Here is a 23,858-nt window from a genome sequence, read left to right as displayed (position 1 = left end):
TACGACTATGCAATACAAAGTGATTTTATTTAACCAGAGGGCTTGTCTCACTAACATTTTCAGCTTTAAAACTTATATTCTTAGGGCATATCTCTCGTATTTTATCTCACAAACGTCATTTTATTCCACTTTCATCTTGAGATCCCCTAAGATTATCATCCTTAAATATGCTAAATCATGACGCATGTATTTACTATTTTAAATTTTTAAATTAGCTCTTTGATATGTTGCTTTTTGTAGGGATCTATCTTAACATCATGATACCAATGGTGCACTTTATCAGCGTCAGATGACGCCAAATCATTTATTATTTTATGCCCTTCTTTTTCATTTATTATAATAAAATAATAAATATCATTATTTATTGACAAGTAAAAAGTAATAATAATTTGTAGCGTTAAAAACCATTCTTTTAAGAATACTAATTAAACAGAAGCCTCAAAAATGTGTGCCTTTGATTAATTAGTGTCAATTAATTAATCACGTATTTAAAACTTGTTTACTTTAATGAAAAAAATTACAAAGGATCTAGTAAGGTGTAGGCTTACAAAAAAGTAGCAGATTGATTAGTTTACTTATATCCCGTGTGAAGCTAATTTATGTGTTGAAAGTGTTTATTATGTAACAGATAATTATATAGAGAATATTTTTTCTGAGAAGTTGTGTTCTTCCTAAGCCATATTCATGTCTATTATAATAAAAGCACTCTTCAATCATCATTAAATCAATGATAGCTATAGATTCAATTGTTCTACACTCATATGTATATATATATATATATATATGTACACATAAATCTAATTTCATTTTCTTTCATTTAGCACACTTTCAATTAACTAAATAATATGTTTCAACACTTGTTTCCGAATATCTACAAACTATTCGCTTTCATACAAGAGAAGTGTCTTGGAGAAAGTTTTTGAGAAAATTTCGTATTTTTTTATTATTTACTTTGAAAACTATACTTCGTGAATATAAATATGGAATAAGAACAATATACTTTAACAAGAAAAAATGAAAATTTATGGGAAGGTTTACTCCATGATGTACCGAGAGAATTATTTTATTACAGTTGAACTAAGTAATAATTTAGAAACAAATGCAATCTTTAAATATGATGAAATAAGCGTTAAATTGTAGAGAAATGAACAATAATCACTAGAATAAATAATTTATTGTAATTACTATAAACCGTTATTTAGTTTTTTAAAGTACTTATTAACTACTTTGTTAAGAGATTTATAAGTAATAAATAATATAGTTACTGGATGTCAAAAGTCGAGATTTGTAAAAAAGGCTTTATAATTGTGTATGCGAAATAATCTACAACTTACTTGTTATGAGAAGAAGAAGAAAAAAAATAAAATATGATAAAATTGCTCAAGATATTGAGAAAATAAATAAGAGTTTCAGAGTTTAATTGAAACATTAGTTGAAACCTAGGAAAATTTTAATATAAAATAATAATAATAGGGTTGTTTGCTCCTTTAGTGTTTTAATTACAGTGATATAAATAATTCATAAGGAGTGAAGTAATGTAAGTTTTTGAAAAATGTTGGTGAAATGTCGTGGTGAATAGTTATTCAGCATGTAGAGACAAAGATGGTACGAAAAAGCTCGAGACTGAAATAGCTGGGGTGCATTTTGAGGGTTAATTTACATTAACAGTAGTTAATGACGACTACCGAGAGTCACACTAAGTAGAGATTCATTGGGTGTCGCGACAACGTTGAATTACGATCGACAAGCGGTGACGGAAAGCAAGACTACACGACGACACGCGAATGTCTTGTCTGTCTTGTCGTGCCTTACCGGCGTGAGTGCCAACGATTGAATCGTGGGAGAGTGACCGATCGTATCTCGGCGTGAGCCCAATCTACGCGATTTATCAACGCCGCGGGATCTCACTATCTCTCTTGCTCTCTCTGCGCTTCCTTTTGAGATTGATGTTACTATAACAACACGTCGGTTATTCATCGTGCGCAGCTCGGTGCATTAATCAAGCCCCCGCTTCGACGTGAAATACAAATGATATTTTATAGCGCCATAAATCTTCTGGTACTGTCACCGTCCGTAGGCGTTTGCAGAGTGTATTTGTATGCGCGAAAATACATACATATGAACATACATACGGCTTTAATATATACAATAATGTACATGCTCCTTCCTCTCACTCTCTCATTCACTCTTGATATATAAATGTATATAACTTACTGCTACGTCCGGTATTTCGCGCCGCTTGCAGCTTGTTTTGCAGTAAAGCAGAAAGAGATGCCACACCTACTTATATGCTTAAGACTAATCATTTCTTCTTTATACTATATAACGGTAGATATACCTCTACTGCAATCCTCATAGATTTAGTGACAGCACTATAAGCAGTTAACATACCTAAGCAACAAGTAGACGATGTTTAAATGTTTACGCTTGCGGCTACATTTATTGTGAAACTAACAGCCTGTAAACCAGACACTTCCCACACTATCTCATTTAACTTTATATGAAAATTATTCGTTTCGATACGTCTCTTTTTTTACCTACCTATCGAGACATAAAAATTGATAAAATAGTTTTTACCTCACCGCCACATTGTTCAATTATTGTATGTACTCGTGAACCACAGATGGTATGGAGAATTTTGTTTGGAAGAAAAATTTTATAACTTCATTATTATGCTTTTCTTCAAGGTTTTAAACGCGTGATCGATATGTACATAAGATATAAAAATTAGATAAATATTTTTGTTAGTGATAACATTTCTTTCATCATTTTTTTTACTGGATATTAAATATCAAATAGTAGTACAAGGTTTTATTAGGAATATTTATTATAAAAATTAATAACAATTATGAGCTATTAAAATTATACTGCGATCGGTTTTATAATCTTTTCAATTTATTATATTTTAATTATTCAATTAAATTTATTTTCTCTATATTTATTTTAAAAATTTGTATTTAATACATTGTGTAGTAGCCAACGAAATATTTACCAATCATTGATAAATTATTCCAAGATTTATTTACATCAGAATAAATGAAAATAGATTTGATGAATGAAGTGAAATCACGTCTTGAGCGTAATATCAAAAAAGATTAATGTTGATTAGAATTCTTGTAAGTATTCAAGAATTTCCTTGAATGAATAATCCATTAATTAAGGATAATTATACATCAGTTGTCAAGGAAGACATAAAAAACAATATTATAGGGTTAATAAATCAAACAAAAGACGTCATGATATTATCCTTATATATTCAACTGACTGCTTAGCATATATTGCGCGTATCAGGGGTGGCAAAAACTGGCGACGACGATAGTGCAGGAGAGTAAGAGCTGTTCCGACCAAAAATAATATCGCCATGAATACAAGAGTGAGCACCATTACGCGTAATTGTGATCTATAGCAGCCATACGTTACGGCGCATATAAAGAGCATTCGGTGTGCTCAGCTCATTCGCGTAAATCCCTGTCTCAGAGAGCCATTCGTCCAGACATGCACACACATTTAGTCACTCTCACTGATACACTCTCTTAGCCTCTTTGAATCTCATTGTGTGTTAGACCCCCCGTTGAAATATTTGGGCGTATAAACAGTCTATATATAATAAAGTAGCCCCTTTCGCTTTATTTAGGGCCATAACGAAAGACGTTTTCACGGCGTGCAAGAGACTTAAACACCATCAATGCCACGGGTTTATTAAGCAAATGCTCTCTCAGCTAAAAAGTTTTATATGCAAACATTAAACATGGGCCCACGTACGAATATTTAGACTGAATATTTAATGCATTGGTGGCTTAATGGAGGATGATGGTTTTCAATGAGCTGTGGGATGATAAATATTGGGTGAGATTTTTATAAAAAAAAGTAATGAAACATGAATTTTGATTACATTTATTTATTGGATGACTACGATTTGTTGGAGTTTAATATCAAATTCGTTTAATTCATTATAATTTATGGAATTATTCAATAAATTTAACGTGATAAATATTTAAGCTACAATAATAATCGTGAAAATAAATAAAATATCTCAGTATCAGTATGCAAAGAAATTTATTTGACAATCACGTGTCGATAAATTTTGTCGAATTAATTCATATAATTTATTTCAAAATAATTCCAGAAAAAAATTTCAAGTGTTCATGAAAAAACTTAAACTTTTTTCATCAAAATTGAAGCGTAAAACTTGTTTAAAATTGAAAGCCAATTTTTTATGAGCTATTCTAAAATATAAAAAACTTAGTTAAACATAAAAAACTGCTTACTGTCACATAGGTGTAATAACAAAAGACATTTTCACGGCATGCAGGAGACTTAAGCACCATGAATGGCGCTGGTTTACGGTGCGAATGTATATATAAACTATAGAGAAGTGGTGTATGACCTCTCTAAAACAGGTCGCGTTCCCAAGTGCCAAGGGTCGATCTTTACCCAGCGGTATTCTCGTCCGGGTGTTGTGTGGTTATAGCATTTATATATGCTCACTTGACGTGTATATGTATCCGTAAAGATGTACATATATGGTACGTATTCGTCAGTTAGTATGGCTACGTCCGTATAGACAGCCTCATAGTATACATACACAAACGAATGTATATGGCTCCCTGTATGATATATTACCTCACGTTAGCCGGCTACGTTACGGTGCGTTACGCCCGGCTCCGCTTTCTGCATAAAATCATCGTTTCTCAGATGATGGACGGCCGTGGAAATAAGGGCGAGGAAACGTATTGCCCTGGGAGCTACTCTTCAAGCCGCTCGAGTTAATCGTTCGGCAGTAACTTTCCGCTTCCGGGGTTCTTCTATATGCGAACACGCCTGCGATTCTTTCAAATCATATAATGTAAGTAGACTATTCATTTCGGCCTTTTAACCCTTGTATGTTGAACCCTTCAAATTGCCACCTTACGGTTAACACGAAAAATCAGGGATCAAAATTTATGCACACTACAAATGATTTCATTTTCAACTCCTAGGGCTGTTTGTACTTTAATAAAAGTGTTTGGTGCTATTTAATGATGCATAAACATTTGTAATTACTGTGAGAATTATTTCAAAGTTGAATAATGGATTAGAAAAAAAATTTTTGGCCATAATGGCACTGTAGGGCACAATAGGTCTTTCTGGTTTAAATTAGAGAAAAAACTTCCCAACCAGTAATTACCGATTACTGAGTTTAAGAACTACAAAAATTAATTATTGTTAGTTTTTTTTTTCAATGATTTTTTTAATTTCGATATTCATAATTAATCTCAAGTATAATAAGGTCGGAATTACTACAATAATTTTTAATGAAGAAGTAAATTTTTCATATAATCATAAGTAATGAGTTAAAGAAGCTTTTATCTTTTCTATTTATCGTAAAATCGTTTCAATAACATAACATTTTTTTTTATAATTAAAAGTGAATGTTTGGTATTATTTAATAATTTATATAAATTTATTATCTGTGAAATTTCCACTAGAGTTATTATTTTTTTAATTAATTTAATAAGAAAGTATGAGAATATTCTTATTATATCACATATTTAATTTTGAATGAAGAGATAAAAAATATTTTATTTTACAACAATGTCTAGACAGGCGCTTTCTTTTTTCAATAATTAAACAAAAAGTGATTAAAAAAATTCTGAAAGTCTTTAAATATAATAAACAATTCAAAAAAAATTCCAAAATAACTCTTCTATTGTTATATAAAAGACTTCTTGAGTTGTAAATGAATTTAACAATTTCTTGTTATCATAGTATTTTTATGGTTTATTTATACACTGCTTTTACCACGCTCTACATGTATCAATCAATCATTTCACTCACTTCAAATCCTTGTTATTTACATCATTTCGCGGTACGGTAATCAAATGGCAAAATAATGTAGCAATTTCTACAACTGTTTGAAAAAATTTAGTAGCCATTTCCACGTACTGGTATCACAATTTAGTTAACAATTGTAATTACATGAAGAAATAATATCTTAGGACCCATCAAGATATTAGTGAGGGAGGCATCAGTTCAAGCTTTTTTCTGATTCGCATGACCACTAACTTCCTGGAAACTATTAAATAAAATATACAACCTTAAAAGGATAATCATTCCACAAACGTTTCGCGTGGCAGAGAGCAACGTGCCGCAAACCGTCACGAGACTATATTACACTTCTCTCATCCTATCGTGAAACAAGAATGGCGCGGCAATAGAGGAGATTGCGCGCTGATGAATGCTCCCATTACACGAACACTGCTAGTTACTTCTCTTAGATAAACTGCAATCATCACTCACTTTCCTGGCATGACCTTATTTTTTTAGCCATCTTTATTAAATGTATATAGACTTCTGTAATAGCATCTATTAATTACTTAAACTATCTACCTATTAATTTACTTTAATTACGAACTACTGGATTTTCAAACAACCTGACTGAAAAAGCTACTAGATGGCCAGAAATAAATTTTGTTAGACATCGTGATGTTATTATCTTTACTATCTCTGAATTTTGATAAGTCAAATAAATCATTTTGAAATTTAAATCCTCAGAGAAAGAGATCTTCAGTGGTGTGAGGATTTATTGTTTTTTTTGTAATTGATTTATATTGTTTCATTCAATTTTATTGTTAAATAAACAATCGAGAAATATTTTAAGAGAAAGTTTTTTTCAATCAAGTAGAGAGTTTCAATATTTGAAATGACGGTGAAAAATTATTGTTTAATATTGTAAGTAGTTTTCATTTTTTAGTACCATGATATTTTTATTATTGTTGTAAAAAGGTTGGATAGAAGATAATTTATTTAAAAAAAAAAATAATGATGGATATTAACTTATACTTTTAGCGTGTTCAAAGTGTGAATTTTTTTTTTATTACTGCTGAAATTTATTTTATTTTAGATTGTAAAATCCTGAGCTTATTAGTTCTTTTTTATGAAAATTAAAGAGGTCAGTTGTTTCGTCAGATTTTTTAGGCCAAACTTATATTACAGATAAACAAATAAAATAATCTTTTATATTAACAGATAACCAGAAAATCCAGAAGTCGTTACTACATATGAATTTCTATGACTAGATAAAAAAACATAGAAAACCTACTTTTTCCTATTATTTGAATAATGTTAACATAACATAATTTTATTATAAAATGAAGTGTTGTATTTTTTTAATAATACAAAATTTATTAGAAATAAATTATTTATAGTAATGTAGTAGCATTTTTTTTATTATCATCTAATAATTATAATACAATAATTTCGTAGCAAACATATACTTTTACTTTCCGTATCATTTTTAAACCTAACAATTGAAGGGTTAATAATTACGCGTTTCAAAACATCTGGAAGCCGTTGAATTTTTTTCATTACCACGATAAAATCATCACACCAACTATAACAATAAAATAAAAACAAAGAAAAGCAAACTCGTGAATAATAGATTCTTCATGCAAAATTTTAACGCGAATGAAAAAAGATAAAAAAGATAATAATGGCTTCCAGAAGATGCCTCCTTAGGCGATGGAGAAGTGTAAAAAAGTTTTCATGGTTATTTGTTCCATGTTGTAAACTCCAGAAGTATAAATTGTAGGTGTAATTTTGGCGATGACTGTAAGTTTGATTTTTCTTTTTACAAGGATGTATATACATCAGCAAAGCAGGATAGGAAAAGAAGAATAATGTCGACAGGAAAGGAACATAGCTGTTAACGCGAATCGAGTATCTTCTGGTTTAAGGTAAAAAGTTTCGCAGAAGTAAAGGAGTGAAGGAGTTTACTGCAAAAGCATATTTTACGATGGTTTCTTATTTGACGATGGATTACACGGAAAGAAGAACCTTTACGTATATAAACTGGCAGTGTTGCAGCTTCTTAAGGTATATATCGTGTTGTAGAGAGCCATGGAGAGAACCGTGAAGAGGTTCTGGCACGCAACCAACACAACCACGTTAGCCATGTTATTACCGTCTTTTCGCAGTCCTCGCCCCTGTAATTATGATTTTATTTTTATGGACATAAATTACACAGGCAGTCTGGCCGTGTCATTACAGGGCATTTTAATTCAAGGCTGTAGATATAATGGTAACCTCGGCTGTCTTTCACTCTCTTCTCCGCTCTCGTCTGCTACAGGACCGTAACTCTCTGACCACTCACCTGCCGTACACCACTTTGTCTCTCTTACCCACTGTATACTCTACACATCAACTCTTCTCTCACCATTTACGTTAACGTACATTGGCTCACCTCCTTCATTTTACCACTTCCTTTATTCGCGTTTCCTCACCTCAACTCAACCTCGTTACACCGCAATCCTGTTTCTTCGTATGCGTAACTGCCAATGTAGTACTTGTTTGCTTTTAACTAATGAGCGGTGTACATCGTTAACACAACTTATGTGTTCACCAGAGGTGCCAGCAGTAATGCCAGCATCCACAAGATTAACATAATGTTCACGTAAATTGTTTGTATTCTTGCTAATTGTCATTCTGATATTAAAATGATTTAATCAGTTTTAGATTGATATTAATGGACTTATTTTTTAGGCAATCAGCTTTAGTTTGCTACCACTCTGCTGCTATTTATTTTTACATCTAAATAATCAAAATTTTGGCTAAGAGAAGTGAATATAAATTGACGTTTTTATTTTAGAAGAAATCGTTTTTTGTTTTTTAATAATTATTATTATTTATGGTGGAAATTAAAAACATATTTTATTGCATCACAACAAACGTAATTAGAATATATATGTGGAATGATGTTTATTGCTGAAGATATTATGAGGGAATAGTTGATGTCATCTAGTAGTTGATGTAACTTGTGTGTGTGTTAATTATTAAGAAATAAAGAAAAAAAAATAATGAATGAGTGATATAGATAATAAAGATTGTTAATTAATATTTTATTCAATAAACACCTGAGGTTAATTAGTAGTATAAATTTTGGTGTCTGTTGATAAATAAATTAATGTAGATACGTTAGATGAGTATTAATTGGAAAATTAAAAATTTAATGATTGAATAAATTTCAATACTTACATTTTTTTATAATTAAGTTGAGTAAATTTAGTGGTTAATATAAAAAATAAATAAATTATTAATTCACACCAATCGAGTTTAATTATTTTTTTTCTTTCAAGAATAGAGTTTTTTATAAGTTTTTGCAAAGTATTGAAGCGTTATTAATAATAATTGATCGAATATTTTATTAGTTTTAAATGTATCTAATAATTAAACGATATATCTAAGAGTAAAATGAATATTAATTTTTTTTTGTACTAATAAAGAGTGATCTAAGAATATATTTTCGTAAAAAAAAATTAATGTCTTTCAGAGCTCTTAGATGGAAAAAAAGTCTGAGAAAAATGATTTTTAATTACACGTGAAGAATATTAATACTAACCTGACATACTTTTTTTTATAACTTTGCCACACCTCAGTTAGTTAAACCTTGAAATAATTTTTTCCATGTCACTGTAATTTGCTATGATTGATTAATGATATATTTATTTTCTAAATAATAATTAATGTTACATTACATCTTGTAAAGGTGATAATAAGTGTAAAGAAAATTACTGTCTATTCTTCTTGTATCTGAGAAAAAATAATTAGGATTCAGACAATTATTGATGAGTCATATTTAAGTGATATAACAAAAACTTTAATTCACGATCTTTTCATTTAAGCTACTTCAAGTTAAAAAATTTTTTCCGTTTTTTTTGCTTAACTCCTATTTTTGTATTTATCAATAGAGTAGATCTCAAATTTTAAATTTAAAAAAAGCCGATTAGATTGATTGTAAAATTATTTGAAGTAATTTTGTATGTAATAAAGTGACGCAACAGGAAATTTGGTGACTTAGGGGCATCAACGATAAGTGAGAATTTTTTAAAAAGTGTGCCCAAAATTATCATAACTGTATTTATAAACTGAAAAAGGGAACGAGAAACTTTGAATATACATGAGAGTTTTAAATGCATTTTTGTGACTTGAAAAGTGAAGATTCACATCGAAATTAGCCGGACACTTTTCGTCCAAAGTGATGAAGAGTGAAAAGAGAAAAAAAATTCTTCGGGTTCGTTTTTGTTGGTGAACAAGATGAGAAGCAACACGTATGCCAGTAGCGAGTATTATACAAAGAACGCAAAATGTAGAGACGAAGCAAAGAGAGAGAGAGAGGGAGCGAAAATGAGAGAGTAAAGCCAAAGCTGTCAGCCCGCCGCTGTGCTGTCAGTCTCCTGTCTGGTTGCTGTCCGTCTGTCATTCACTCACTAGCTCTGTACAGGCCCGCGCGTTTCATTCGTCCATTCTCTCTGATGGATCTCGTTTTGCTTCGGTCGCTGATCTCTTTTTCTCTTGTCCGCAAATGCTGTTCGAACTTGTTAACTCTCTGATAGCCACATCCATATTTACTAAAAAACTTATCATTTTTTTTTTTGACAGTAGAAAAAAACGATGTGGAACAATTATCGAGTCATAAACAATAGATAGGATAAACTTGGTGAAAAATAATTGTATACGATTTATTTTTTTTTCTATAAATTTTTTCGATGATATTCTTTAGCGATTTATAAATAATAACTGTATTTAGATATTTTCAGACATTGAAAAATTAATTTGAAATGTTCGTTTATGTTGGAAATTTTATTGAAAATTAATTTTACGTAAAATGATTGATCATTGTTGTTTTTTGATGCTAAGTATAATTCTGTTAAAGGTCAACATATCGATATTCCGAAAAAGCTGACATAAATGGATAAAAAAATATTTAGAATAAAGCCATAAATAAAATCCACGGCTGCAGTAGCTTGACCATTTTTTAAAAAATTAATAACTTGATGAAAAATAAAATAGATGCTGTTTCATAGCCATTTTATGTTCGATACCATACAGTTTGATGTCAACATTATTGCAAGCCTGGATTACGTTTCCATCCGGCTCCATCAATGCAAATAAACATCGGTACATGTGGCGGCACGTAACGCTGTTATTATATATTGCCAATAAATCGATATCGATAATTAAAATCTGGCCAGGTCGACATGTCGTCCGCTCGTTCTCTCTCTTATATATATATATATATATATATATATACATATCGTTTTATACATGTATACATGTGATATGTTTGAAAAGTTAAATTTGTTATTCCTGTGTAACTTTATGAGATGGCCATAAATATCATTTCATCCTTTTTTTACGATCGAAATCATAAATTTACATAATTTACGTTCACTTTTTTGCGAGAAAATATGATGCTGCGTCAGTTGACGATGATTGCCGGATTTCTCTTTTTAAAGGACAGTTATAAATTACCAGAAACATTTTTCTACATGTGCTAAAAAAAACTTGATGAAATGTAATTTGTATTCAGTAGTTAACATAACGACTTGAAAGACATAATTGAGGTAATTGTGTTGTACAGTCATTTTAACTACACATCAATCTTTGACTACATTATAAATTCTTATCAACATTCGGAATTTCTGATATTGGCCTTTCATTCTATGAGTTGTTGATGTCGAAATTTTTTATAGTCTACTTTAACTCATTCCTCTTTATGCTTTGACATCAAATCTCAGTAAAAATGAATTTTGATATAAAAACGTCATTTTATTATTTGAAATATCATGATTTTTACTTCAGAAAAATATTTATATTTGTTAATAGAAAAATTTGAATTGAATTTCTTCTAATGAATTTTAAATAATTTTTTTTCAAATAAACACAAAAAAATTTTTTTATTCGTTTAAAAGTGTATAATCAAAGATGCTGAATATTGAATATAGTAATTACATACAACTGTGTGAACCAAGTCAAAAGAAAAATTAAGAGATAACACAAGATTTGATTTGAATTCTTTCTTTCTATCTTTTTCTTGAAAAAATAATATAATAATATAAATAATTATAATATGAATTTTACACTTTGAATTAGAACCTTTTTATGTCAATTACTCCTTAAAAAATAATCTTCAATTTGTCCATACAAGCTGTTATATCAACATATATATTTAAGCACAGGAGAATCTATCGTTGTGTGTTAAAAATTTCAGTCGGAGTTAAGAAGACTACCCGAGTAAAAATAAATAGGCCCAAAAGAAGCCCAAAACACGCCAAAAATGAAAAATAAGCCCAATATAGGCCCGATTGAAGCACAATCTTGACTTAGAGAAATTTTCAGTGCCCAAAACAAGCCCATTATAGGCTTAAATTTTTAAGGAGCCCAATTAAAGCCCAAAAACATTTTCTAGGCCCACAACACGCCCAATTCAAGCCCATTTTCTAAGATCATATTCGACAATGATGACAATAAATTATTACAAATGTAAATTTGTAGCACCGAAAGTTAATTTGATGATAAGGTTTTATGACAATTTTTTTTTTCTAGATTTTTAAAATATTTTTGGGCTCGAATAGGGCGTGTTGTGGGCCTCGAGAATATTTTTGGACTTCAATTAAGCGTGTTTTAAGCCTGCAAAATAGTTTTAGTCTTGATTTGGGCGCACTGTAGGCCTGGAAAAGAATTGTGGACTTGAATTGAGCGCATTGAGAGCCTGAAAAATCATTTGGGCTCGAATTGGGTCTGCTTTAGGCGCGCTCAAAAACTGATCATTTTTACTCGGGTATACACAAGCTTTTCAACGACGAATGATTGCAAAAAATATTTTTTACTTTTCTGGGATTCAAACCCAGCAGAGAGGCATCTCGAGCTATGAATTACAGCATTCTAACACTCACTACACGGAGAAAAATGCAAAATAAAAATTATAGTCCAGCACTATAAACTGGACGCATTTTGTCAGTTTAGTGATTTTTATAAAGATTTAAATGAAAAATTATAAGTTTCATCAGGAAAATTGTAGATTAGCTAATAATTTTCATTGTTCAGCACGGTAATTTTTTGGGACAACGAATAATTGATAGAATTTTGAAAAAAAATTAGAGGATAAAATGTACATTTTACTATTTAGTTGTCCTAGAATTTTTCTATTGCGGCACGGTAAAATTTTACTTTCTTTCTCACTCCAAGCACACAGGCCATTGAAGGCCCATACTTTACAATTAAAATTAAATTATTAATAATCGGCAGAGAGTTCCGTGAGTCGAAATTTTTTTCTCGAAATTGATTGGCGAATCTAATTCAATTGTTTAATTTACAATATCTATAGAATTGATAGATATATTACAGAAAACTTGCAAAATTTTTTCAAAATCATCATACAGTACCGGGCATAAATGCTGTTCAATTTTTTAAAGGTTATACATGTGATTTCTCTATACCGTTCTATAGAAAATCACATATCAGTTATGTCCGGTACTGTACAGCTTTGTGATGACAAAGGTTCAACGCATGTGCGCCCACATTTGTACACGTGCGTCGTAAAAGCGGTCATATTTTACCATTATTTTTTTCATATTACTATTATTATTATAAAATTACAGCTGAAATATAAAAGCAAATTCGTAAATAGTGTTAATAAAATTTATTGTTGGCAAAATAATTTTTACATTCAAATTAAATAAAAATTAGAGGTCAGGTTAGCAAAATTTACCGTGCCAGCACAATAATTTTTCTGTTGCTGACCGATAGATTATATAAGAGTGACATCTTTTGTCCAGTTTACCGTGCCGCCCGATAATTTTTCTTGGAGTTTCCAATATTTTCTATTGGAATTTTTTCCCCGTGTACCTACAATAATTGTAATGAGTATAATTCATATATATTTATGAAATTAAGTGATCAAATGAACTCAGTGAATTTTATTATAAACGCTCATAAATAAAATAAGGATTTTTGTTCCATGGCATATCTAGAAAAAAAGTTATCTATAAAATTTTTGAAGAAATAAAAAATATTTATCTCCGTATATATCTATATCACTGACGAACGCTACTGTTGGTAGCTGAAATAAAGTCATGTCTCTCCTCCCGAGAGCTCCTATAGCAACGATTTATGGTTTCCCGTAGCCGGTTTACGTGCCGATATATACGAGCCACGGTGTTAATCCGAATTAGAGACGGGGAGGTAGCCTGGACCGGCGCATAAATCCTCGCGAGCTACCGACTTACAAATCGTTTTGGGGCTGGGTTGAGACACACGTTGAGGGAAACAGGCTTGGAAACAGCTAAACAACTTTTCTACGCCAACTTTCAATAATAAATAAATGCATTTCTACAGTTTTTTCAGGAGTTTAAAATCCTGATTCATTACTTTCCATCTATTATTATAAATTTGGGGGAGTTTTTCTTGATTTATTTAGCTTTCATGTCATGATTTAAATCCAATTCTTCTCGTATAAATCTTCGGTTCAACTAATTCTTTATTTTAGAGCGGTTTTAATAAAACTATTATGATTTATTTACGAAGTAGGCTATTTATGATATTTCATTTTATAGATTTACATTTTTTATTACTAAATTACTTAAAATGGAGCCAAAAAAATTTTTTTAAAAAAAAGATATTTATGTAATGGATACATTGTTTTTTTTGGAAATTTTTTGTTATTTTATATACAAATGACTTTGAAATCTTGAGAACTCGTTAAAAAAGTACCACTTAATCTCCATTAATTCTTCAGCAACAAATCATTTGAGTAATCATCAGTGCAATCAAAAATAATATTAATCTACACTTTTTATCATGACCTGTCGTACCTACTTTTCATGGAACTGAGTCATTTATATGCATTTTCTCGCGTGAATTTCATGCGCAGGACATTTGCACACGAGTATACGTGCCTAATAACAATAATAAAGATGAAAAAAAATATAAAGTAAAATTACTGTTCGCGTGTCACATGACGGAAAGGCAGAGTGTGTGAGACGACAAGTGCTCCAGAGATGTCTTGGAGACATGTACATGAAATGCAGGTTGCTACACAACTGCATTTGTAAAATGTGTTTTTGGATTTTTATTGAATATTATAACTATTTAAAATAATTTTTGTATAGCGGGATTTGACAATTATTATTTCTATTTTTTAAGTATTCAGGTGAACAGGTGATTTTGCTTGATTTATTCAATACATTTAAAATTTCAAAATATGACAGAATACTACAGTTAAATGATTTTTTTTTCCAGAAAGAGTGCATTCACATGTAACTGAGAATTCTTTTTTGTACAAAGATGATAATAATAATTATTTTTTAGTAAATATTTATGGTATTGAAAAAATATTAAAAACATAAAGAAATGATTACAGCTTTACCAGAAGAACTTTTATTACAGTGATTTTTATAAATTATTAAAAAAATATTAATTTTTGAAATTCAACTAAAACCTCAGGTGTAAATAACAACAATTATTTAAAAATTATAAATACATTATCTTAATAAAAAAGAGTATCTGAGAGATAATTAATGACAATTGAAAAAATTACCATAATGAAGATAAATAAATTGAAAGCAATTAACACGAAAAGTAAAAAGGTAATTTTTTGCAAGGACTGTATTTAAAGTATGAGAAAGGTGCAAGGAATAAAGTGAAAGATGTAAAGAGCATTTGTGTATACGCCGAGAGATAAATTCCTTGACGAAGTGACGGGCCTAGTCCCGGAGAAAAGACGCACGATCTCGTCGTGTAACCAAGATATACGAGCACTTTTCTCGTTGGGAAAAAAAAGTGTTAAGGAATTATGCTCGAGCGAGTAAATGAGATGTGTCTTCGCTGAGACATATATCACCAGAGGGCACCATCCATTTCGACCAGCGTAGAAATAAATACGATCTCTTCTCTACTTTGGTCTTTCTTGCAAAGAGCCAAGGTGTCGGATGGAGAAAAGCTAGAAGTGGTCGGAGCAGAGGACGGGAAATGAGAAAGAAAAGCAAGTGGTCTGTGATGAGAAAAAGAGATGGTGTAAAAGGGCGAAAGTCATATAGCAACGTTCAAGGCAAGTGAGGGAGAAGGAAAGAGAAGTGAAGTAAAATCGTCTGCTGGCGGCCCGCATCCCGCAGCACATCTTTCTCTCTGACACCCGGGGGATCCGCCAGCCATTTCTCTCGACTCTGTTCTACTACGCGCGTGGCGTCGGCGGCTTCTTCTTCTCCTTCCACTTCTTCTTCTATTCGTTGTATATACCTACAGCCGGCAAATAAATTGATCCATTACTCAACCGAGCAGTCATCCTGTTCGGCTTCTTCCTTCCTTCCTCTCATTCTTTCCTTCCTTCCGCTTATACTTGCACTTTACTTTCAATTCTCTTTTGCTCCTGCTACTCGTCCCTCTTTTTCCACCCCTCATTCCATCACTTGCCTCAGTTAAAATCCACACAGTGTAATAGTCGTGCACGTACTAACTTTAACCACTTCCTTGGGACTTTCCGGGTACTTTCTTGGTCAATTCCATTCGAGACTCGGAAATGCTTTCCTCACACACTCGCTACTTTTCTCTTTATACCAAGAGACCTCTCTTTCCCCTGATCTTGATCGTAAAAGTCTCTTGTATCTGCTGGATTCGCCAATTGTCCGTTTTACGACCTTGTCGTCGAATACACGTTCTAAGAGTTGTGACGTATAGAGTTTGTGTCAGACATGGTAGACGTTCATCCTCCTGCAAGTTAGGGAGCATGCTAGGAAAGCATCCCGAACGCGTCGTACTAAAGAGATTTTCCACAACGTGCTTACGTGACTTAAATCTCACTAGGCCCAAGGGGTCGTCAGCACCGAATCAAATTTTCCGTGTGAAACAAGAAGGGTTCTTAACATGTTTGCGTACTTGTATATGTGCATTAGCACCCAGTGAAAATTACAGTGATTATTACCTACACTTCTTCGAGGATATACAGTCGTGATCAAAATTATTTTTTCATCTTTCATCTGAATTTGCTAATTCAACTCAGATATTCTAGCACAGTTCGACTCTTTATATCACAGTGAAAACTTTTTCCGTAATTAAACTTTTATTGTTCAGTAATTAAATTATTTCTTTGTTGTCTGAGAATTTTTTAATTTAATTTGAACATTCCAAAAATAGAAAAAATATTTCTTGTTTAAAATGAAAAGTAATTTATGATACAAAAAACAAATAGATTGGTATAAAATAATATCAAGAAACGAATTTATTAGTTTTGACCAATACTGTATTGCATTACAGTTGAGTACTAGTAAAGGTATTGATTTTTTTTCTCTTCTTCGCTCGTGAGAGCACGTCCATGTATTTATACGTGCCGAGCACGAAGGTGCAAGATAAACGTCGTCTTTACCCGCGACACCGCGAGACGTAGGACGACAGGCGACGTTAGTGAGCCGTCACCTGTCGCCAAATGTAAGTGAATCGCGTAAACTAACCTGACTAGGATTTATCATATTATAAGCAGAGTAATTAATAATAAGTCGTGCTCACAATCATTCCCGTTTAATCTCTCCTTCACTTTTTATTTCTTTTTGAAAATATTTTCTTTTTAGTTTATTGCGTTTTCTGCTTTTACTCATTCTCATTAGTAACTTACATTCAGTGTGTGAATCAGCAAAGACACTACATCTTTCGTCATTCGTTTCGGTATTATTAATACGAGCTACTGCTTCACAATCCATGTTGAGACGTTGGCTAAATAAATGACTTAGCATTATGTTGGTAATTTCATTTTTTTTTATTTAAAATGACCCCACACTGTAGCAGATTGAAGAGAGAAAAAGAGAAAGATCGAGGGAGCTTTCATTGTGTAGTGCCCACAGCGCCGCCGCCGGAGACAAATTGCCCATTTGCATAATGCAGTTATTTATTAACGAGACCGACGCACGTATGTAACGGTGTAATGTGAGTCTGCTTACATACTCAACGATGTGTGGTCCAAGTATTCCCATTTGGCTTGTCTCATTTTTTATACACATAAATGAAACTTGTTGACGTATTGATAAGCTTACTGTGCAAAATGGTGTATATGTATGTACTATGTTGGTATTTTGTGCACAGAACCCTCATGAGTAAAAGTATCTCATGAAAAATATGCTGGTTATATATCAAGTGTATATACGATATTTCCCATATAGATATGAGCTTTACGCATCGATTTTACATTCATCATAAAAAAAACATTAATCTTTAGTACAAGAGCTTATATTTGTCGCCGCTTCTATCACTTTTATGGAATCAATTTACTTTAAATTTACATTTATTTTTTCAATCGTGATAAAAATAAGTCGTGAGGTTTCTTTAAATTCATGAGAACAATCGATTATTTTTGGAGTGAAAACAATGTTGTCCTAGTTTGTCTGTCAATTTCATTTTTCATCGAAATTTTTTAAAAATATTTTCGTCAGTTATTTATTAACTCAAAATTCATTTTATTAATAAGATATTCCATTTTTTATTTTCTTTCAAAAAATAAATTCAATTGAGGACAGACTTTTATTTTGTTATTGATGAATAGTATTTGTTCATTATTCAAATGGTATTGTAAAGGAGCTTTGTAATTGGAAAAATCAATAACAATTACATTCAAATCAAACATTTTAGAAATCACTTTTTTATACATCAATCGAATAGAATCAATGAATTCCTTTGAAAAGCAAATTATCTTCTCTCTAAGAGCTTGTATTTGTCGTCGCTTTTATCACTTTTAGAGAATCGATTTACTTTGAATTTACATTTGTACTTTGAACAAAATTTCAAAATATCTTTGAACTCAAAGAGCGAATCGATTATACTCAGAATGGCAAGAATTTTTGCTTTAATTTTAGTGTTATAAATTTTATACTACACTTCATAACATTTACATGTAGCAAATATATGGATAAAAACGTATCAAATCATACAGTAGATAGAAAGTCTTTTTTCTTTATTGGATTACCTCTATAGACTATAAATAATAGATAGTAATCAACGTAAGCTATCTAATATATGAGCAGTTTTTTTGTACTGTGAGATAAATTTCCTCAGAAAAAATTAGTAATCATAAAAGTGCAGATAGTAATTTTAGCATTTATTTTTTATTTTTGTATTTAAATGTAGAAAATCAGACTAAAATATTTTTCATGCTATTTTTCAGTTGCTTTTATCTGTTAAAATAATACTTGATGATTGATACACTCTAAAAAGTTAATGGTCGAGTCCCATAGTTAGATTTATAATCTTGTGTTAATTTCTCATTTGACAAAAAATAGTGGAGTCTTTTTCGAATTATTAATAGTAAATCCAACAATATAATTCTTTCAGTGTAGGAAATTTTATTTTATAAAATAAAAGGATTCATAGAGAGTCGAACGTAAAGTCAAGATAATAAAAATTTATATCAAATTAGGATTTTTATTGGACAAGTAGAAATACTTGAGTAAATTTGAAATAGATACTTAAAAATTTTAATATTACAATCAATTTTTATACTTAATTTATGTTTACATTTAAAATCAAGTGCAGCAGTTCAGTATTTATTCATATCATCAATAATATCAAAATAGAATTGGAATAAAGACATCCAAAGATAAATGCCCACAAAAATATAGATGCCAGAAATTTTCATTACAGACAAGAAGTTAAAGGAAATTGTCGGCCATAAAATATATTTTATCCATTAAATGTACGTTTTCTTCAGTACATATAATTATAAGAAATCTCTATTTTCGAAAATTTATGTAAACTCAGTCAAATATAGTTTATAGCAGCTACTTTACCACAGCATAAATTACATTTCCTCACAATTATGCAAGCAATACTCTTGATTTACGATTTATCGCCGTCATTTCAGAGATTTCAATGTAAGCAATTCAATAAGATGATTTTCTCAATCTTCTCATAAACACGTACAGTGTATAATTTCCGGTTTGTTAGATGTCATGTCATTGAGTAGAACACTGTGGACATTCGTTGGTCATTTTTCTATTCCGTTGGCAACGTCAACGGAGTATATGCTATTATTTCCAAGATGCAAACTCTGTTGTCTTGTATCTATGAGTTTACTGCAATACTACGCTCTACCTCACCAAGACCGATGTCACTTTGGGTTGATGCATATTTCAGCCGAGCTGACTCAGACGACCAACACCCAGGCACTAACTGGCAAATCTCTCTTGTTGGAAAATGTCGAGTCACCCACGAATCCTGTCGTCGAGACCGCTGTCTCATGAATCACTGACAACGAACTACAGCTAGTATACGTTGGAGCTTAATCTCTAATCATATTTTTCCTTGTCGACTCACCACTAAAAACTTCATTTTTATTTATAAAACATCCATTCATACATGTTTACAAAATCAAGCCTTTACATTTTTGAATATACTATTCTGTTCTCAGCTATAAAAGACTCACTGCTTAAATTGATTCTTTTTATTGTCACTTTATTCGCATTTAATGAAAATACTAATACGTTATAAGTATTTGTTGGCAATAGGGTCTTAATCTTTATCGTTCTTATAATTTTATAAAGCTTAGGATAGAGATAGGAAAATTCTTTTTAATTATCACTTCCATGAAATCATCTTTATTTTTTGTTATCAACTGCTAACGATCAATTTGTTGGAATCAATACCTACTAGTATTTGGCTTTGAAACTAAATTTTGCTAAAATATGATTCTATAATATTTGTTTGAAGTTAGATAATAATTGTAAAGTTAGACACTATATTTTTTTGTTTTTATTTGAAAAGATTAAAATCATGAAAAGTGTTAATTAAAAATGAAAGAATTAATGCTTTCTAAAAATAAATTGATGAAAATCATTACAAACAGTGAATAATCACTGATTTATTTTTAAAGAGTAGAGACTGTGATAATAAGCTACAAAAGCCTCATTTAATTACTATGAGTTTTTACAATTCTAATAAAGTAAGAATAAAATAATTGCATCGCTCTATCTTGAATACCTTTCTTTCTTCAGCTTCTGAATGGTCCATGAGAGTAATTCGACTCAATAATTAGCTGAAAAAAAATTTCTAAAGCTATTTAACAAATTCTAAAGGCTCATGTATAATTTACACGATGGAATAGAAAAAGTAAAAAAACGTAATATACCAAACTGACCATGAAATTCAATTTTTTTCATTGAGTGAATTCTTAAAAGTGTACAAAAGTAGCTGAAATTGACGATAGAATCAGTGAAAATGCTTCTACGAACTTTATAAATAAATGGGAAGTTTTTAAATCTATTAACTAAAGTTTCCTACAAAATTTATCATTTCTATTTCAATGTTTAAATATTTACTGGATTATTTTCGTAGAAAAGAAAAATATTCATAAATTATTTCATAGTTAAATAAATAAAAAAAAAAATAATTGATGTCATACATCATGGTTATGTATTTTAAAAATGTTTTGTAACAAATATTAAAAGCTTTGAAAATAATGTAGATAATTTTGGCGATGACTGTATGTTGATAAACTGCAGTATTTAATGAATCTTTGAAATGTTTGATGTTTTGTTAATTTTACGTGGAATGAAAAGAAAAGAGAAGCAATAAATTTTTGATGATGAAGCACTGTCTGACAGTAATTAATAAATGACTTCTTTAACGCATGGCATCAAAATGCAATAGCCATTTTGCATTACGACTGCTACGTTTTGGCATGCAGATTACTCACAGCTGTCACTCAGGACGCGCATCAATCTATCAAGTGTCGTTAAAACATGTCGCGGCGTAAAGACGAATATCTATATGGATAGGTGACCTGGCAAAGTACCAACAGAGGCCTCAGCAACACACTTGCCCGTGGTGTATGTCTTGTCGAAAGTTTCTCCTCGATCCAATTCTTGATGCGTCTTAATGATCCTCTTAAAGTACATCGTATGAAATCTGATTAAATTTAATCACGCAATAATTACTTTTATTTCATGCTATTCTCTTTGTTCTTGTAATTCAATTTTCTCTCAAACGTTGATCATTCATCGTTATTTTCAATCACAATTTATAAAATATGCCAGAGTATAATTCTATTTAATTTTGTAATTATAAATGATTTTTATTTTAGATTAGAAAAATATCCAGTGCATGATGATTAGAACGTTCAAGTAGCTATCAATTCAGTTATGCAACTGTTTCTATAATTTTTCGAAATATTAATCAAAAACTCTAAAAATAATGCTAAATCATTTTGTTATAAATTTATTAATGCATAAAATCATTATATAATAATTATTGTAATAAAAAAAAGTTGAAAAAGGAATATCATTGACTTGAAACAAAATTGATAAGTCTAGTAATTTTAAAAATGTAAGCAAAGATTTCAAAACAAATTTCTGTTCAAAATACCTCTTCATGAAGATATGCCATTAATCTGATTGTTTATAATAAATTTCCCCACGTTTTTTCCTTACTCTTATTGCAGCAATTATTTTAACAGCTCCAAAAGAAAATCACATAAAACTCTTAAATAAAAAATACGTCTGTTATTGATTCGGTATTATCTAAAATTAGAAGTGTTGTTTTTCTCGTTGTTAGTCTAAGAATTGGAATTGAATAGTTGTTTATGAGCCTTTTAGTGCCATTAAATTGAAGCAATTTAGAGTTGGAAGCTCAGTAAGTTGATAAGATAAAATATTGACGGTAGAATGTAGATTCGTGTCTTTCGAATGATGGGAGCTGCGGATGCTCGACGTTAACATATAACACAGAAGACGAGATTAATCTGGCGTGAGCGCGTCGCGACGCCCAGCTAATGGCTCGACTGTGCCGCGTGCCAACATCTCAGGCCAAGCAAACGTCAGACATTCATCGGCCCAGGACCACAAGGGCTTGAGTGATGAAGCGAGTGTAGAGTGAGGCCTATTTTTGTGCTCAGCCAACAAACAACCTCGTAGATCTCGTGACACATCGTTAGTGTTTTCCCTCATCTCTTCTTATCCCTTTTGACATACACTTAAATACGTCAAGTGTTTATTTCTAGAAAAACCCATTTTTTATCATTCAAACACTTCCGATACGTACCTTGCATCAAGGAAATTGGGCTTAAAAGAGACTTTGTTAGGAAATTATCCAGGAATTGTTTTGACATTATGCATTCACTAGTTTTGACTTCAAATGCACATGAGTTTCATTTTAATAAGATGTTTTAGAAAAAAATTCAATAAGATGATATATTTAATAAACATAAAAAATGGGACTGGGCGCACTTTTTTCCCTGATGACGAACTTCCCATTAATTGAAATCCGTCATTTTGTCATCTTTTAGTTTTTTTGTTTATAAAAAATTACCATTGTTATAAATAATACATGATTGTCAAGAGTCATAAAGTTATTAACAACCATATTATATTGACCTCATTAGTCAATAATGTTAATCATGTAATAAGTAGAATCTATTTGAAATGTCTTCTTTACTCAACTTATTTTACACTTCTATTGTTATAAAAAGAAAACAACTGGACTGAATTTGTTCAAAATTCTTTCAGATCTTCTTCATTGTTTTATCGTTGAAATTAAATCTGTCTGGAGTTCAAATCTTCAGTGTTTCTTGAGATATCAATATCGAAAAAAAACCGAAAATCGTACGTACATAAATACGCACGTACGTACATACGGACATGTATACATTTATTTTTAAACCTTCTAATATACTTTTAAATGTTTTAAAACTTAAAGATATAATAAAATTACGAAATTTAAAAATCAGCCTTATTGCAATAACTTCCTAATGGAAAGTTAATAATTTTTGAATACAAAATTTTTTTTATTTCAGATTGGAGATTAACTTCAATATCTCTAGCTGCAAATCTTCTTCTGAGATTGATCTTTAGTAAGTAAGCTATCATTTAACCAAAATCAAAGTCGTATAATTAATCAAATTGGATAATCAAACATCACTCTAGATACTAAACTAATTCTTTTTTCTGAATGATCTGTTGGAGAAGTTATTCTAGCCTGGTCTATTGTACCCTGACCTCCTCTTTTGCTATATATCTTGATTGGCTCTCTGAAGGTTTAATATTGACCTGTCAAAAACAAAATTTAGGTGG

The 23,858-nt window shown here is 30.8% G+C and overlaps 1 protein-coding gene across 1 annotated transcript in view; it reads left to right on the top strand.

Moving 5' to 3' along the window:
• LOC118067021 (sister chromatid cohesion protein DCC1) overlaps positions 1–23,858 on the top strand; it is a 60,113-nt gene that overhangs the window by 8,711 nt on the left and 27,544 nt on the right. The window contains exon 7 of the mRNA XM_035083531.1: positions 23,582–23,638. Coding sequence (XP_034939422.1) covers positions 23,582–23,638 — 57 coding nt within the window. The remainder of the gene's footprint in view (positions 1–23,581; positions 23,639–23,858) is intronic.

The sequence above is a fragment of the Chelonus insularis genome, unplaced genomic scaffold (genome assembly GCF_013357705.1).
Source record: "Chelonus insularis isolate UGA/USDA-ARS -01 unplaced genomic scaffold, ASM1335770v1 contig_359_pilon, whole genome shotgun sequence".
NCBI classification, from domain to species: Eukaryota; Metazoa; Arthropoda; class Insecta; order Hymenoptera; family Braconidae; genus Chelonus; species Chelonus insularis.
Note: the sequence above shows the minus strand (reverse complement) of the source record. Positions and strands in the feature narration are given on the sequence as shown.